The following is a 16823-nucleotide window of genomic DNA, read 5'->3' as shown; positions in this document are numbered from 1 at the left end:
AGGGAAAGAACATGAAATATGTAACTAGGAGAAAATATTCAGAAGAAAAAATAATTAAAAAAATAAATGTGTTAGATCTTAGCGGTGTTAGGAATAAAATGGTATCTGACCAGAGTTATTAAGTGTTTATTAATAAAATGAGAGAGTGAAGCATGAAAGATGAGAAAGAGAAGAGATATTAGCATGGTTCCTTCAATGCTGACTTCCGATCATCACCTACCAACCCAGGGAGCCAGTCTGTTCAAGAGCAGAAATAAAAAGACCGGGGGGCAGCTGGGTAGCTCAGTGGAGTGAGAGCCAGACCTAGAGACGGGAGGTCCTAAGTTCAGATCTAACCTCAGCCACTTCCCAGCTGTGTGACCCTGGGCAAGTCACTTGACCCCCATTGCCCACCCTTACCAATCTTCCACCTATGAGACAATACACCGAAGTACAAGGGTTTAAAAAAAAAAAAAAGAAAAGAAAAAGAAAAAAAAAAAAGAAATAAAAAGACCTTCTCCTTCCCTTGCTTGCCTTATAAATCCTCCTAGCCCCTCCCTCCATGGCAATGTTGCACATTGCGCCAGGCCATTAGATATGACATTACTCTGTGTCACAGGATTCTTTGGGAGGCCAGCATGTTAAGTCTCCCCACTTTTGTTTTCCCAGGAGGTTAATATGTCATTCTTCCCAGTGAATCATTCCACATATGGAGCCTATACTTTTAGTATTTTCTCACTGGGAGGTACAAAAGTAGAAAAGATATTAAACATTTTATGGAGAGGGTTACAACATGGAGGCTTGTCTCTCCCAGAGTGCCCCATGCATCTGCCCTTGTCCCTGTGCTTTCTAACCTTTTTGTCAGTGATGTGAACAAAGGCACAGATTGGCACAATCTATTGGGTTTGCTGTTAGCAGAGTTGGGAGAGAGAGCTAACACATGAGATTGGAGCATCAAGGTCTTAAAATGGCTAAGCAGGCTAGAATGCTGGCTCAAATCAAATGAGTGGTTTACTGGTTAAGGACAAATCTAGAATCTTACATCTCACTTCAAAAACTCAAGATATAGTGTTAGATGGTTAAATAGCAATTCTTCTGGAAAAGATCTGGGGAGTAGAGATTGGCTCTTGAACATTTAATACAAATCAATTGTGTGATATGGCTGGCCCTCATGCTTTCACCCTCTTTGACCACATTCACATAGGCTTTGTATCTAGGGGGCAGGATGGTGATTAAGTGGCCAGGCAGTAAACATTTATTAAGTGCCTACTATGTGCCAGGCACTGTGCTAAGTACTGGAGATACAAAAAAGAGTCAAAAGATAGTCCCTGCCATCAGGGAGCTTATAATCTGATGAAAGAAATAATATGAGAACAAATATGTTCAAAAAAGCTTTACATGAGATAAATGGCAAATAATTATTAGATGGAAGTTAATAAAATTAAGAGGTAGTGGGAAGGACTTCCTATAGAAGTTGGCATTTAAAAAAATTTTTTTTAAACCCTTAACTTCTGTGTATTGGCTCTTAGGTGGAAGAGTGGTAAGGGTGGGCAATGGGGGTCAAGTGACTTGCCCAGGGTCACACAGCTGGGAAGTGTCTGAGGCCAGATTTGAACCTAGGACCTCTCGTCTTTAGGCCTGACTCTCAATCCATTGAGATACCCAGCTGCCCCCAGAAGTTGGCATTTTAGTTGGCACTTAAGGAAGCCAGGGAGGCCTTTAGGGGAAGGTGAGGAGGGAGTGCTTTCTAGGCACAGAGGATAGCCAGAGAAAATACCCTGAGCTGAGAGATGGAGGGGCTTGTTCAGGGAACAGCCAGGAGGACATTATTGCTGGCCTGAAGAAAAATGATGGGGAGTAAGGTGTCGGAATACTGGAAAGAGAGGAGAGGGCAGGGGTAAGAATGGGTTTCTGTGCCAGGCAGAGAGTTTTTTGTCTGATTTTCAAGGTGATAGGGAGTCGCTGAGCAGGGGAGCCCAGTGGTTGTAACCACATGGAGAGTGGACCAGAGTGGGGAGATACTTGGGACAGGCAGACCCACTTGAGGCTGTTGTAGTAATCCAGGTGTGAGGTGTGCCAAAGTGGGGATAGCTTTAAAAGAGAGAAGGGCACATATTGGAGAGATTTTGTAAAGCTGCAGTCAATAGGCTTTGGTAGCCCATTAGCTATGATCAGAGGCTGGGGGGCGGGGAATGAGAGAGACTGAAGTGTCCAGGATGATCTTGTGAGTCAGGGATTGCCCTCCCATTGTAGTAGGGAAGGAGAGGGGGATTTAGGGGAAAAATAATGAGTTTGGATTTAGATAGGTTGAGTTTGAGCTGTCTGTTGGATATTGAGTGGAGAGAGTGTTTAGGGTGCTTGAAGGAGAGTGAGGATACCACCATGTTTTGTCATCAGGACGTATCTGGACTCTTGTGTTCTCTCCCCAGCACTACGGTTTTGAATGACAATGTTAAGTTAGAGATCAGCCATAGTTGTGGATTGCCTTGGGATAATGGCATAAGGATGACAGTTGAAGAGCTGGACATAATTTGTGTGGAGTCAAGAATACTTGGACTAGAGAAAGCAGCATGGTAACTGTCTTCGGCTAGTTTATTGGTTGTTGTATGGAATAGGGATTAGATTTGTTCTGCTTAAACAAAAGAGGCAGGACTAGGAACTGTGACTAGACATTTCTGAGAGGCCTATTTTGGCTTGATGTAAGGAGGTGTTTTTTTTTTTTTTTTTAAACCGTGCCACTCAGAAGGACACTAGGCTGCCCCAGAATCTGGGGAGTTTGCCCTAACTAGAGGCACTAGTCTGGGATATTGTAGAGAAGCGTTTGGTTCTGTTATGGGGTTGGATTAGATGGGATCCCCTCAGAGCCGAGATTCTTGGATTCTGCAGCTTGTGGGGCTTAGCAGAGGACAGATGATGTGTCGTTCCTTGGCTGGTTAGCACATCCGAACCCCTGGCTGATATCTGTACATGTCCATGTAACCATGTGGTGATGCTCTTGGAATGCCTGAGCCTCACAGAATGCTTATCTGCTTTGAATTCTTACCTGTGCCATTTTTCTCTTGTTCCTCATCAGACAGGATCACCCAGTTCTACACGTCTCCTGGAATGACGCGGTTGCATACTGCACTTGGGCTGGAAAGCGGTTACCCACAGAAGCCGAATGGGAGTATAGCTGCAGAGGGGGCCTGGAGAATAGGTACTGGAGGAGTGTAAGCCTTTCTCACAGACTGGCCATTGTTTTTAAAGCTCAGGAGATCTCTCAGTGAGCAAGTAGGGTTGTCCCTTCTCATTCTCTTTTCTCATTGTGTTTAATTCATTAGCAAAGTTACTTGGGGCACATTGACAAATGACTATCCAACCAGTTAACTCTTCAAAGCAAACTACTGGCCAAACTTTTTCCCTAGTATGGTCAAGAGTTCTCATCCTTCTCTTTTCAAAAAGCCCAGAGGTCATAATGCCAGAGAATTAGAGAGATGCTATTACTCTTTACATCAACTTGGTAAGCTCTCTCACTGGCAACATTTTTCTATTTTTAGGTCCTTTCTAAAATTGGTACATATTTCCATGTTGCTAAAACTTGGGAGTGCATTGATGCCTGGGTTAAATCTTCTAGGAAAAGGCTCCCTAAAATAGTGAATTATTTATAAAGATGTCCTTGGGTAATGTTGCATGACCAGGCTACCATATAAGTCCGTAATGTGGCCTGAATGGTTGCACTTCTTTGGAGGTGCCTCTATTTCAGCCCTCCTGACAGCGAGCTTCAAAGCAGAGGGTTCTGTGGATGTTCCTCTTTCTCCCATCATTCCCCCATTTCCTTTCAAATTATCTCATTCATTGTAGCCTGGCTTGACCACTGTAGCTCTCTTCCTTCTCTCTCTCTTTTCTGGGGTCCAGAGGCCTGAGTGTATTTGAAAACTCACGCTTCCGTCTCTTCTGACAGACTTTTCCCATGGGGCAACAAGCTGCAGCCAAAAGGTCAACATTATGCCAACATATGGCAGGGAGAGTTCCCTGTGAGCAACACCGGTGAAGACGGCTACCAAGGAACGGCGCCTGTGAGTATTAGGACTAGACGCGGCAGCGGGACCCTCCCTGGGGTTCCTCTGTGTCTCAGCACGTTTGCTGGCCCACCTGGTGAATCCTGCAGGTTGTCGGATGTTTTAAATGAAATTGCGAGAAACATTTTCATTTAATGACCTGGAGAGAAATCCCCTGGTTGGGAGTAACTATGTTGACAAGCTACCTCCTTGTTTTTTTTAATTCTTTTAAAAAATATTCCTTCTTCTCCCCTCAAAATATCAACCCAAAGAAGATAACTCTACCTTTTAATGGCAGAGGAAAAGACAGGAAGGGGCTCTGCATGTATTTTTAAGAGACTGAATGAGAAGTGATTTTTTTTTTTTTTTTTACATTTTTAAGCCCTTAACTTCTGTGTATTGATTCCTAGGTGGAAGAGTGGTAAGGGTGGGCAATGGGGGTCAAGTGACTTGCCCAGGGTCACACAGCTTGGAAGTATCTGAGGCCGGATTTGAACCTCGGATCTCCCGTCTCTAGGCCTGACTCTCAATCCACTGAGCTACCCAGCTGCCCCTACAAGAAGTGATTTTCAATGGTAAAATGCTATGAAAATAACTTGAGAAGATAGTTTTCTAGGAAGTAAAGGTCCATGCCAGGGTTTGCCCTGTAAGCTTCTTAAAGAGCTATGCAGATATGTTAGTTGGTGTTGTTTTTATAGGCAGCATGATAGAACAGACAGTGGGTTGACCTTGGAGTCAGGAGTCTCTGGCACGTATGAGCTGCATGACCCCAAACTACTGCACAGGCATCCAGCCTGCCCACTGAAGTGAGAAACTCCAGGCAAGATACCAATGTGGAATTATGGAGGGACTGTCCTACACTTAGTGGAATCATGCATCTGCCCCTCCATTCCCCCCAAATATTGTACAAACCTGTTGATCCTTTTTGTTTTGTGTAATTTTATAATTTGAGATTTTATGCCGAATTATTTCAATTATACACAAGCACAAGCATGTTCAAAACAGAATTCATTCTCATTCTCTTACAACCTGTTTATTTTTCTGACTTTCCTATTTCTAGGAACATTTCTTGAATTTGGAATCATCTTTTTCCTTTCCAGTGAACTCCTGGTAACCTTCCTAGACTCACTTCCTCCATTTTGGGGGCCTTTTAATCCATCCTTTATACTTACTGATCTAGTAACCCTAAGAGACGGTTCTTATTATGTCACTCCTTTGATTAAAAAAAACTCAATTGTTCCTCTGCTGATTTTAATAAAATAGATTCCTAAGCTCATTATTCAAGCCCATTCATGCTTGCCCAGGTTGTCTTTATCATTTTATTTCCCGTTTCTACTTATTACCTATTGTCTGCTCTAGTCTAGCAGTTCTTAGATGTTTGGTCTCAGAGCTCCATTCTGCTTTTAAGCATTATTGAAGACCCCAAAGAATTTTTTTCTGGATTATATCTATCATCATTTACCTTGATGGAAATTAAGACCACTTAATACTATTAAGAAAATAGTTTTTATCTCATGGACTCCATAATTGGATTTTGGAGACCCTTGGGCCACACTTTGAGAATTGCTGCTCTAGACACCTGGACTCGACTCCTCTTTGAACATGATAACCTCTTGTGGCCATCCTATGCCTTTATTCTTCTTCTTTCCCTAGGAATACTATTATGGAAATAGCAGAAGATGTAGAATCAAGGGAGACCAGATTCAGCCCTGACTCCCTGAGGTTCAGTTTCATTCATTCCCCAAAGATGATAGTAATACCCACAGTGCCTTCCTACTTTCTTGGGTTGTCTTTAGGATCAGATGTGTGATATAGAGACCTCCAAGAGCCAGAACTATGTCAGCTCCTGCTGTCATGGTTACTCTTTTCCTATTTCCTACCTCCATCCCTTAACTGCCCCTGTCAACCTCATAGTTGTCAAGGCCCTGTTTCACGGTGGTATCTTTCCAAAGCTGGCCTTGATGCACAAAAAAAATATAAAATGATTGTTAGATTCTGTCCTCCATTTGCATTACTCAATTTATGCAGGTAATCAAGGATTGAGGGGGTATATGCAGATATATACATATGTATGTCTACACGTATTGGCACTTAGGTAGTACAATGGATAAAGTGCCCAGCCTGAAGCCAGGAAGACCTGAGTTCAAATCCAGCCTCAGCTACTTACTAGCTGTGTGACTCTGGACAAGTCACTTAACCTTGCTTGCCTCAGTTTCTTCATCTGTAAAATGAGCTGGAGAAGGAAATAGCAAACCACTCCAGTATCTTTGCTAAGAAAACTTCAAATGACATCAGAGTGAGTTGGACATGATTGTAATAACTAAGTAACAACAATATACACATTTTCACATATCTGCATATGTAATTATGTACATATTATTTATATATACACATATATATAGATTACTATTAAAATCTAAATTATTGTTATTGTTAAATCTCTCTTGCACTAGTAAAACATAACCATTCCTCTCCAAAAAATAAACACTGTTTTTTACCTTCAGCTTTTTGGGTCCACATGAAGTTAAAATTGCATAGGAGATTGTCTTGTCTTGCTTTAGAAATGTAGTCAAAGGATATGTGTGATTTAATTCAGATTTCTAGGACCTGAGAGCCATCAAAAGCCTTCAGATTATCCCCTAATTTGTCAACAGTGCCTGAGGAATTGGGGACCTTGGCTTTGAAACTTCTAGTCATAATGAGGGTTTGGGCCTAGGACTTTAGTGACTAGAAATGGGTACTATCTGCCTGTACTGTAAGAGCTGGTTCAGAACTCTGCTCCCAAGACTTCTCAGATGACAATTTGAGTCTAAATGAGATCAGAGTTGATTCATCGCCCAAGCTCAGATTCATGTTTTTGATGGAGGAAGCATCCTTCTTCTCTCCTCTTTGTATTAAGTGCCTATGAAGAGGTGGAAACAGTAAAAGAAAAGTGATGGAGGTTGTGTAGTAATCCTCTCCTCACTTCACTGTTGAAGCCACTAATATTATGAGACAAAATGGGGTTCCTCTTGGGAAATGGGGGACCTGTGGAAGGTGTGCTGCCCCTCAAGGGTTGGAAGGAAGGCTTCCACACAAGTTGAGGTATGTGGTGACCTGGTATGTTGCTGGGCTGAACCAAGGTTTCAATAAGCCAACCCCTTTGTCCAGACATTGGCACCACAGGCGGGGTTTGACTCAAAGATGGATGCAGCCAGACACTGTTGAAATATTTCCTTCCTCACTGCCTCACAAATAATCCTGATGCTATCTGATTTATAAAATATTTATTTAAGATATCAAAGGAAATAGATAAAGGTGACGGGATAGGTGGTGGTCAGTGGATGCAGGTTGCCCTAATGCTTAACCCCTATCAGGTCTGTCACCTTGGGGATACCAAGTCAGTCTCAACCCAAAACTTCTCCTGCCCTTCCCTCTAAGTCTATGCCTATTATCAAGCCTGATTAATTATAAATGATTAGGGTCTCTTGTAAGGTAAGGTTCAAGGGAAGTGGGGCTTCAGGGATCTGCTCCCAGATGGGCCCAAAGAACTAGTTGGCACAATCTTGGACATGTAGATATATCAACTGGCAGAGAGAATAAGGAAAAAGGTCTTCTGTATCGAATCAGGAAACTCTTTGGGTTTGCCTTTAGGATGCTCAGAGCTCGTTTCTCCTCCTCCCACCGAGCTCCTACCCCTCCCCCCCAACACCCCCTTCTCAGGAATCCTTCCCAGAAGTCTCTCTGTTCTCTCAACTGTTGTTTGGTCTCCTGCTTCTTTTGCACCATTCCGTGCCCTCCCCCCACCCCCGCCCCCATCTTCCCTTTGCCTCCATCCTTACATCTATTAGGTGAAATTTTATTTTATGATCAATGATAAATTTTCCTGTTAGAAATAAGTTAATTGTATTTTATACCATGTAATTTTAAACTTTTTGTAGCTTTCTAAATTCCTCTTGAGAGCTCAAAGTTGGGAAATGTCTTTTTGTTTACATGCATGTTTGTTGGCCAAATTGTATTTTGACTGATGAAATGGATGTTAATATTCATGTGTGAGCCAGTATTCTAATATAGTGCTTTTTTTTTAATCTTTGAAAATTTTATTTAATTAATAAATTTAGGATTTTTCCATGGTTACAAGATTCATATTCTTTCCTTCCCCCTCCCCCTTTAGTGCTTTTTTTCAGCCAAATTGGCTTCTGGAAATAGATGAAAGTTTTAACAGATTCTTTTCTTTGTCTAGGTTACTGCCTTTCCTCCCAATGGGTATGGTCTGTACAACATAGTGGGGAATGCTTGGGAGTGGACCTCGGACTGGTGGACTGTTCATCATTCTGCTGATGAAACTCTTGATCCCGTAAGTGTCCCTTTCTGGTGACGTGCTGCATGTCAGCACCTCCTGGCTCATCTGCCTCCTCTGGCCACGCTGGAGCAGGTTTTCTGAGGTTCAAATGAGAGGCTCATTTCAGTGTAGCAAGTTCTTAAGCCTTGGGCGAGGATCTGCAGGGTGTAGAAGAGACTCTGTCCCTTCCGGAAGGGAAAGTCCAGCAGGAAGGAATAAGAGACACAGATAATGATGCCGCAGAGGAGCCTGTGATGTGCTTCAGGGCCTCAGAGGCTGGTTGGGTTGAGGTCAGGATCTGTAACAACTGATGTTGTTTTATCACAAGGGCCAGTGAAAAGGGGGCTTTGGAATTGGGGTAGAAGGATGGCAGGCAGGTGGGTTGGGCTCAGGAAGCTGTGAGCAAAGGCAGGGAAGAGTGGGGCGTTTGAGGAGTGACCGCCATGTTCTCCGATGGCCAGCGTGGTGGAATGAAGAGAGCTGACCTTATATCTGAGGAGCCTCTCAGTGGAGAGGAGGGTCCTCCCTGGGAGCTCCCCAGCCATGACATCCAGTGTCCCTTTCCTTTGGGCAGTAAGAAGGGTGAAGAGTGGGGAATGACTCTGGAAAGAAACAAGCTGCGGCCTCGTTCTTGCCCAGGGAATGGAGTCTGTGCCCTTGCAAGGCTTTGGTGTCCTCGAGGGCCATGTCCTCCCTGGAAGGGCTGAACTAGGTCACTCAGGGCTTGTGAATTGGGATGTATTTCCCAAGTGCTTGTTTGAGAAAGTTTGGCAGTTTTGTAGCCAGAATAGAATAGAAAGGGCAGCAGAGAGCTTAGGCGTTCTTTCTGGCTTCAGATTGCTGAGGATGTGGTTGAGGAAGGCCATTACATCCATCCAATTTACTACCTCAGGCCAGCTAGTAAACATTGATTAGGTGCCAACTGTGTGTAAGGCCTCATGCTAAGACAAGCTAGAAAGTTGGAGGGAGAGGAGGAGGCAGAGGGAGGGAAGGAAGGGGGAGAAAAAGGAGGAAATGGGAGAGAGAAAGGGAATGAGGGAGGGAATGGGGAGAGACCAAGAGACACGTATGAATCTGTAGGCTGGGAGCATGATGAGGTCTTACAACCATGTGGGAGATGATGGGGGGCTAGACTCTGGGAGCAGCTCTTGGATTCTCCCCCCCTCCAATCAGAGGGAGCAAAGGGTCCAAAGGATGTTTCAGAGATAAGTAGCAGAGTAAATGAAATCTATGACTGGTGGGTGTGCCCTTGTAAGTGTGTATGTATGCACATTGGGGCTGGCTAAGTCTGGACCCAGGAAGACTCATCTTCCTGAGTTCAAATACAGCCTCAGACATTAGCTGTGTGACCCTAGGTAAGTCATTTAACATTGTTTGCCTCAATTTCCTCATTTGTAAAATGAACTGAAGAAAGAAATGGCAAGAAAATCCCAAATGGAGTCACAAAGTCAAGACACAATAGGAAACAACTGAACAACAACAAATATAACCCCACTAAAAATTCATTAATTGGCTGAAAACACTTTGGCATATAGGTATAATGGAAGATTGTGTAATAAGAAATGAATGTGAAGAATTAAAAAATGCTTGGGAAGATTTACCTGAGCTGATTGGAGTTAAAAAGTGTAAGAAAAGTGCATACTCACTGACAATAGTGTAAATGACAAGATCACTCCAAAAGAGACTAAAGTGAATAATTAAAAGCCAACCATAGTACTGGGAAAGAAAGAACGAGCCATAATTTCTTCCTCGGCCAAGGCAGGAGACTACGAGGGCAGAATGCTGTAGACCTTCTCAGTGGAGGTAACTGTATTCATTTTCGTTTTCTCTTTGTCACAAGGGACGCATTAGCCATGGACAGGGTGAAAGGAAGGGTCATCACCCCCCCTGCTCTCAGTGATGGTGATAGGATGACAGAAGACATTGATAAAGTATTTTAAAGAGAAAATATCATTAAAAAAAATCCTCAGGTATATTTCATTGTGCAAACAGATTGAAAAGTTCCATGCTAAGAAATGTGGGTATTCAGGTAGTTTGGCTTCAGGCAGCTCTGTTCCTGCTAATACTAGCTGGACAGGGGTATGGCACACTTAATTTTACATTTTTGCCTATTGAAATGAGAAATTTCTGGAAAAGGAAGAATAATTTCTCATGCTATTCTCTCTGGTGGGTGAGCAACTGTCATTTGCCACTCAGGGAGTTTGTAGAGGTTGTCATAACTCAGGTTTTTGTGCCCCAGGCATGTTTCTCAGTGTGATTATAAATTTTGCTTTGCAGTGCTTGCCTTTCTTGAGTGTAACACATGGGCTGTTCATGAATAATCCAATCCTTAGATGTACTTCCTTGGTTATAGATGAAAAGGCTGAATCCTTCAGGATCTGCAGTTCTTATGCTTTGGAGGAGAGTGAGGTCAAAGATAACCCTTTCCCAAGATTATGAAATCCTCACTGGGTCTGCAGCCAGGAGGCATCAGCATCCACTGGCAAGATGTAGGACCGGTTCTTTATTTGCAGGCAGAATTGGAGGTAGATTTTTCCCTTTTTCATAGATAAAAAGCTTCTGTATGCTTGGAAGGAGAGCACAAGCCTTCTGGCATAGTGGGAATACATATCTTTGGCCATCTGGTGCCTGGTTGAGTGGGTATTAGCTTTCTGTCTGTGCATTTCTTCCAAGGATGTGAAGAGGATTTTAAGCATTCTCTGACTTTTCTGGTCACAAATTTTGTCCAGTAACCAACTGGAAGTAGTTTTATGCCTAGATTGTTTCACACCTACATTTGCTTCTTGATTGACTAGGGATGATGCCCTTTAATTTCATGGCATGAAACCTGAGATCATAGAAACCCATTGTGCATCATGTGTATTTTAGCAGCAGTCATGGTCGGAGTAGGAGGGAAAAGGGACCAAAACAGCCATTTTACAATGGAGTTTTGTGTAGTGAGAAATATCAGGGTTAAAGACATGAGATTAGGCATTAGTCAGCTGCTGTGTCTTAGAGCTTGGGGCCTTTATGCCATGATAAAGATAGTGCTGAGAGGGTCCCTTACCACCAGCATGTAAGAAGGATGTGCCTTTGAATCTTGACATGATTGGATATGTTCTGGGTAGTTGATAATTCTGTTAAATTTTGGCATCTAGAAGTGGACACAGTGCTCCACGCAGGGTCTGTGCAGTGGTCTTGTTTATTTTTCTGCCATTTGGGCATCAGGCTAATTCAGTATATGATTGCATAGATCAGAGGGCCTAGCACAGGGCTGGGCATTTTTCAATGCCTATCTCATTGTTGGTTCAGTAAAGCTTATGATCAACTTTTTCCTACCTTGTATTTGTACAGTTGATGCCTTTGAGCAATCAGGGAGGCTGGCGCCTCTAGCCTTCTTCTGTTTGCTCAATCAGACCCATCTTTGTAACAAAAAAGTCAGTTCAGTAAACTACCATGATACAATGACTGCAACTGAAAAATGGGCGTATTATTGGGAGGTAGCATGGGAGGGGGGGAGAGAGGGCTGACCTTGGGGTCACAGGCCCTGAGCTACTTACCATCTTGTTGACCTTGGGGAGCTCCCTAGGCCTCAGTTTCCCCTTTGGCCTATCTCATCATTCTGCCTAGTAGTCCTCCTCCCTTCTGCTGAGATGAAGAATGTGTTTATCATTTCTCAGACAATTATTGTTTTTTTAGTTGCTTAGAATGTGCCTTCTTAATAATATAACTAATTAGTAATAGCTTAATTCATATTGATCATTTAATTTGTTTTGTCATCTTTATGTATATTCTTCTTTTGCTTCTATATATTCCATTCCATGTAAATTCTCAAGAATCTTATTATGTTTCTCTGAATTTATCCTATTCATCATTTCTTTCTGAATCATAATATTCTGTTCTATTCATAAATCTTAGTTTGTTCAGGCTTTCCCCATTTGGTAGGCACCAACTTGTAGCTAGTTCTCTACTTCCACAAACAGTATCATTCTAAATATTTTAGTATATGGTAACTTTTGTTTCTGTCTCTGATCTCTTTGGGGCATGGAATCACTTGTTGGAAGTGTGTGAAAATTTTGTCACATTTCTTGAAGAACTGTGTTATGAGCAGCAGGGGGTTCAAGAGAAATGCTAGTTGATGGTGTTTAAGTAGGTGAGAGAGATCCTAACCACAGCTGGATGTGAGTATAGGTTTGTTCCCACACCAGCTGGGCAAAGCCTCCTTTAAAAGCCCAAGATTCTCAGCTCACCACAAGGACTTAGTGACCAATCCAGCCAGGCAGTTGGTAGATGTTTCCAGGAAGTAGAATGTGACTTCCTGAAATCTTAGGTTGGAATGAAGGATCATCCTGGCTTGGAAAGACTAAAGCCAGCTAGAGTTGTTAACCAGATCTGACTGCTTGAGACTAGATGATGTTACTAAGGTAAGTACTTGGTTTCAAAGATTATCTAGGCTTTAGGATCAAACAGGGTTTATTTGTAATCAAACAGAGGGTAGGTAAGAGGGAGTAGGAAAGGTGGGTGAAGGTACCCTAATGATCTTGCCTAATATTAGAAACTAAAATAAATCTTGAAACACGAGTTGTTCCTAAGGTGCAGAGTATGTGAAGGCCTTGAGGGCACTCCCCAACTCTGTTGCTGTTTGTAGCTGTTGTTTCCTTGAAAGTAGCTGTTGACTCTTGCTAGATTTAAAAGTTGTTGACCATACCAATAGGATATTGATTTGACTTGCAGTAAAGGTTTTCCCTACCTGCCTGTCTATCCAAATCTCCCAAACCAGCCAGGGGCCCAGTTGCCACCACCTCCTCCCTAACCCTTGAGTTGAGAGAAAGAAGTGAAGACCCCAGGGGTTTGTGGACCCCCTTTTGTACCCTGTCCTTAACCGTCACCCTGGCACACGCCCTGGGTGCTTTGCCAGGTTCTGTGTTCCAAAGTGGCAAACTGCTAACTTGCACCCACAGAAAATAGCTGCCCATTTCTGCATATCACAACTGCAAACTGATACCTGAGATGGTTAGACAGATAGCTCCAGTCATATACCATTGTTCCAGGCTTCCCACTACTCTTCCAATAATAACTATTTAAACATCAGTTCTTTTAAATTTCATTCTCTAACTATTGTTGAGTTGGACTCTGTTTTTTGTATTAAAAAAAAAAACCCAAACCTATCCTTTTATTAATAAAAACAGAACCAAAACCCACTAAAAGCTACATAGTTATAATGACTAAACTTAGTCCTACAATAGACCTCCAAACCCCCATTTAACTTAACAAAAATAATCCTGGTAGGGGGAGCAATTGTATATCTAAAAACATACATTAACAAAGTGGAAAAGGAGGTGATTAAGGAATTAAGATTATATATTTTAAAAAAGAGAGAAACCCCAGTTACAAGGGGAAATCTAGGTTGTTTAAAACAAAAAATATCACTAAAACTTATTTAAAAAGAAGGAAAATGCATCCCTTTCTCATAATTGAAGAGATAAAGAGCTGTGGAATGTTGCATATATATTTGAAATGTCAGTTAGTTGCCATGAACTTTTTTTTTCTGAACTGATATTTTTTTTTTTTTAATTTTGGTACCAGGAACTGGGTAGGAGATGGGGAAGGGTATTTTCAGAAATGAATGAGTGTAAAATCAAAAGGGTATTAACAAATAGAACAACAAAAAAAGAAAACTTCATATCCTTTAGTCTCTTATCTATTGGAAAATAGGTCTTGTTACATATTTGTTTCAGTTCCCTCTATATGTAAAGGTATTTCCCCCTCATATCATAGTTAATATTTGAGCTACATGGATTTTGTTTTTTTAATTAGGTTTTAAATTTTATTTAGTCAGAATTGTAATTTTTGCTTACCACTTCTATATTTTGTGGCTGAATCTTCACAACTAATTGTGGAAGGTACCTCTGATTTATTTTTAATTTTTTATTATGTTACCTTTTATAGTCATTTCATACATATTGGAACTTATTGTGGAATATTGGAAGATTCTAGTCTAAACCAAATTCCTGCCCAATTTGTCCTTTCCCTGCAGTTCCTGTCAAATATGGAGTCATTTCTCTACTAGTTTATGTTCTCGGGTTTATCCCATGTTGGACTATGGTTTTCGATTGCTTCTAGCTCTCATCTCCTCCTTTTTCCATTTTGTTGTTTCTGAATGGTCATGGTGGGTATATTGCATCTGGACCTCCATTTAAAAAAAGTGTCATCAGTAATGGAAACCTTTTCAGATGTTTGGATATTTGGCAGCAGTTTTTAGGGCAAAAACCTTTCTGGGAATCCCAAAAGGAAATAATGTATTCCAAAGTGAAATTAGTTAGTAATTAGTAATGGTAACCAGGTCAGATTGGGGTTGCTTTGTAAAGCACGAAATTGTTTCTTCTGTTCTTAGAGGATCTGTGATTTCCTCAGGATGGATAACTCTACCAGTGAAGATTGCAAACACTTTGTAACTTGATGTTCTTTAAGAATTGGCTCAGCCAGAAAATTCATTATCTTGTGGCTAGTCTGCTGATAAACCTCTTTGAAGGGGGTACTTGGGCCTCTTAAGAGTTCTAGGGTTAGAGTAAATATGAGTTCTGCCAACCTCACCTTGAGAACCAGAATCCTTCCCCTGCCACCTCAAAGCAATGAAGAGTAACTCATGGAGAGGATGAATGATTATTTTACATTCTTTACCTATTGTTAGTGGCTTGCCTTCATACATTATTCTTAGTCCTTATGAGAATGGCTTTGTAAATGTGTTAAAGCTTAACAATCACATTACAAAGGTCCAACTTTGATAAACTCTCTGAAATGATTTTTAAAAAAAAGAACACTATTTTGTAATTGTCAAGTTCTTCCATTGCTTTCAATCACTCGTAGCATGTTCTTTCTTTTATAGCAGTTTCTACTTTCTCTTCCTATCTGAATTGGAGGCAGCTAGGTGGCATAGTGGATAGAGTGCTGGATCTGGCATCAGAAGAAGTAATAATAGTAGAAGTATAAAGCACCTACTGTGTGCCAGGTACTGTGCTCAGTGCTTTATAGTTATTATCTCATTTGAGCCTTATGGCCCTGGGAAGTTGATTCTATTTTCTACCTGTTTTTCAAATGAGAAACCCGAGTTAGATAGCGATTAAATGACGTGCTCAGCTCACATAGCTAAAACGTATCTCAGGTCTGATTTATAAAGAGCTTTGCAAATCTTAATCTTAACATGCTATATAAATGCTACCTATTACTTTTATCTCCTCCTGATTTGGGCTGAAAGTAACAATAAAATTCACAATATTTTATTTTATTTTTGCAAGCCTGGTTTTTCTTTTCCCTCATATAAGCCTGGTGTTTAGAGAATTTCTGTTGTATAACTTGCTGGGGGTTTTAGAGAGTAACTTGTAAATTATTCTTACATTGGTTTGTTCAATAAAAGGATTTTTATTAGCTCTTTCAGAGTTTATAGCTGTATAGGGAAGGAATTGCCATATGCTGCAAAGTTTGGGTCGTTTTAGAAACAAAAGATCAGCAAAATGGTTTGGGATAACAGGTGGAACATTAAATGAAGAATTGATAAATTCACTCCTAATACTAATAGAGTACATTTGTCTAGTGAGTTATGCTTGTACATATTATGTCATTCTCTTTCTCTATACTTGTGATTTATTGCTGTAGAGTAAATATTGCTTCCTCTTCCCTCTTCCAGTTATAGGTCACTGAACTGAGATTCAGGGAGGTTCCATTTCTTATCAGAATTACACAGAGTCAGGATCAGATTTCATGTCTCATAATTTCTTTCTCATAATACTTTATACCATTTTCCTCTCTGTGGTTATTAGTCATCTTAAATGACATGATAAATTTGTCAATAACAGACTGGTAATTAAAAGGGGAATTAGAAAGTCAGTAGATTGTGAATCCCTAGTTTTGTTTATTGAAAAAATTGTTATCCTTTGTTTTTCACACCAATTTTATTTCCATATTTCTCTCTCCCTAAGCCATTCCTTGTAACAAAGAATTTAAAAGAGTGGGGGGAAAAGCAATTCACAAAACTATGCAACATGTCAGCTGAGTCTGAGGATATGGGCAATGTTTCACACCCATAGTCCTTCACTTCTATGAGGAAAAGAAGGATTTTTTTCCTCTTTGCATTTTTTCTGTTCCTTTGTGACCAAACTTGATCATTATAATTAGTGATCATTTATATTTTGTTGTTTTGTTCATTAGATTGTTGTGTGCATATATATATATATATATAGTGTGTGTGTATCTCTATACACTCACACATGCACATATGTGAATGTATGTATGTATCAGTATATATACTCACATCACTATCTCTATTTTCCTAGTTCTGCTTACTTCCCTTTGCATTAGTTCATGTAAATCTTCCCTTTCTCCCTCATTTTCTTTGTATTTATTGTGATATGTCATCACATTCATGGGCCACAGTTGGTTTACCCATCCCATTTTTAGACATCTGCTGCTACACAAGAGCTTCTATAAACATCTTGGTGTACAAGAGGCTT

The 16823-nt window shown here is 41.0% G+C and overlaps 1 protein-coding gene across 1 annotated transcript in view; it reads left to right on the top strand.

Moving 5' to 3' along the window:
* Positions 1-16823, top strand: part of SUMF1 (sulfatase modifying factor 1) — a 104121-nt gene that overhangs the window by 58381 nt on the left and 28917 nt on the right. The window contains exons 5-7 of the mRNA XM_044662828.1: positions 3053-3175; positions 3920-4034; positions 8239-8352. Of these exons, the coding sequence (XP_044518763.1) occupies positions 3053-3175; positions 3920-4034; positions 8239-8352 (352 nt within the window). The remainder of the gene's footprint in view (positions 1-3052; positions 3176-3919; positions 4035-8238; positions 8353-16823) is intronic.

Source organism: Gracilinanus agilis, chromosome 1, assembly GCF_016433145.1.
Source record: "Gracilinanus agilis isolate LMUSP501 chromosome 1, AgileGrace, whole genome shotgun sequence".
Classification (NCBI taxonomy): Eukaryota; Metazoa; Chordata; class Mammalia; order Didelphimorphia; family Didelphidae; genus Gracilinanus; species Gracilinanus agilis.
Note: the sequence above shows the minus strand (reverse complement) of the source record. Positions and strands in the feature narration are given on the sequence as shown.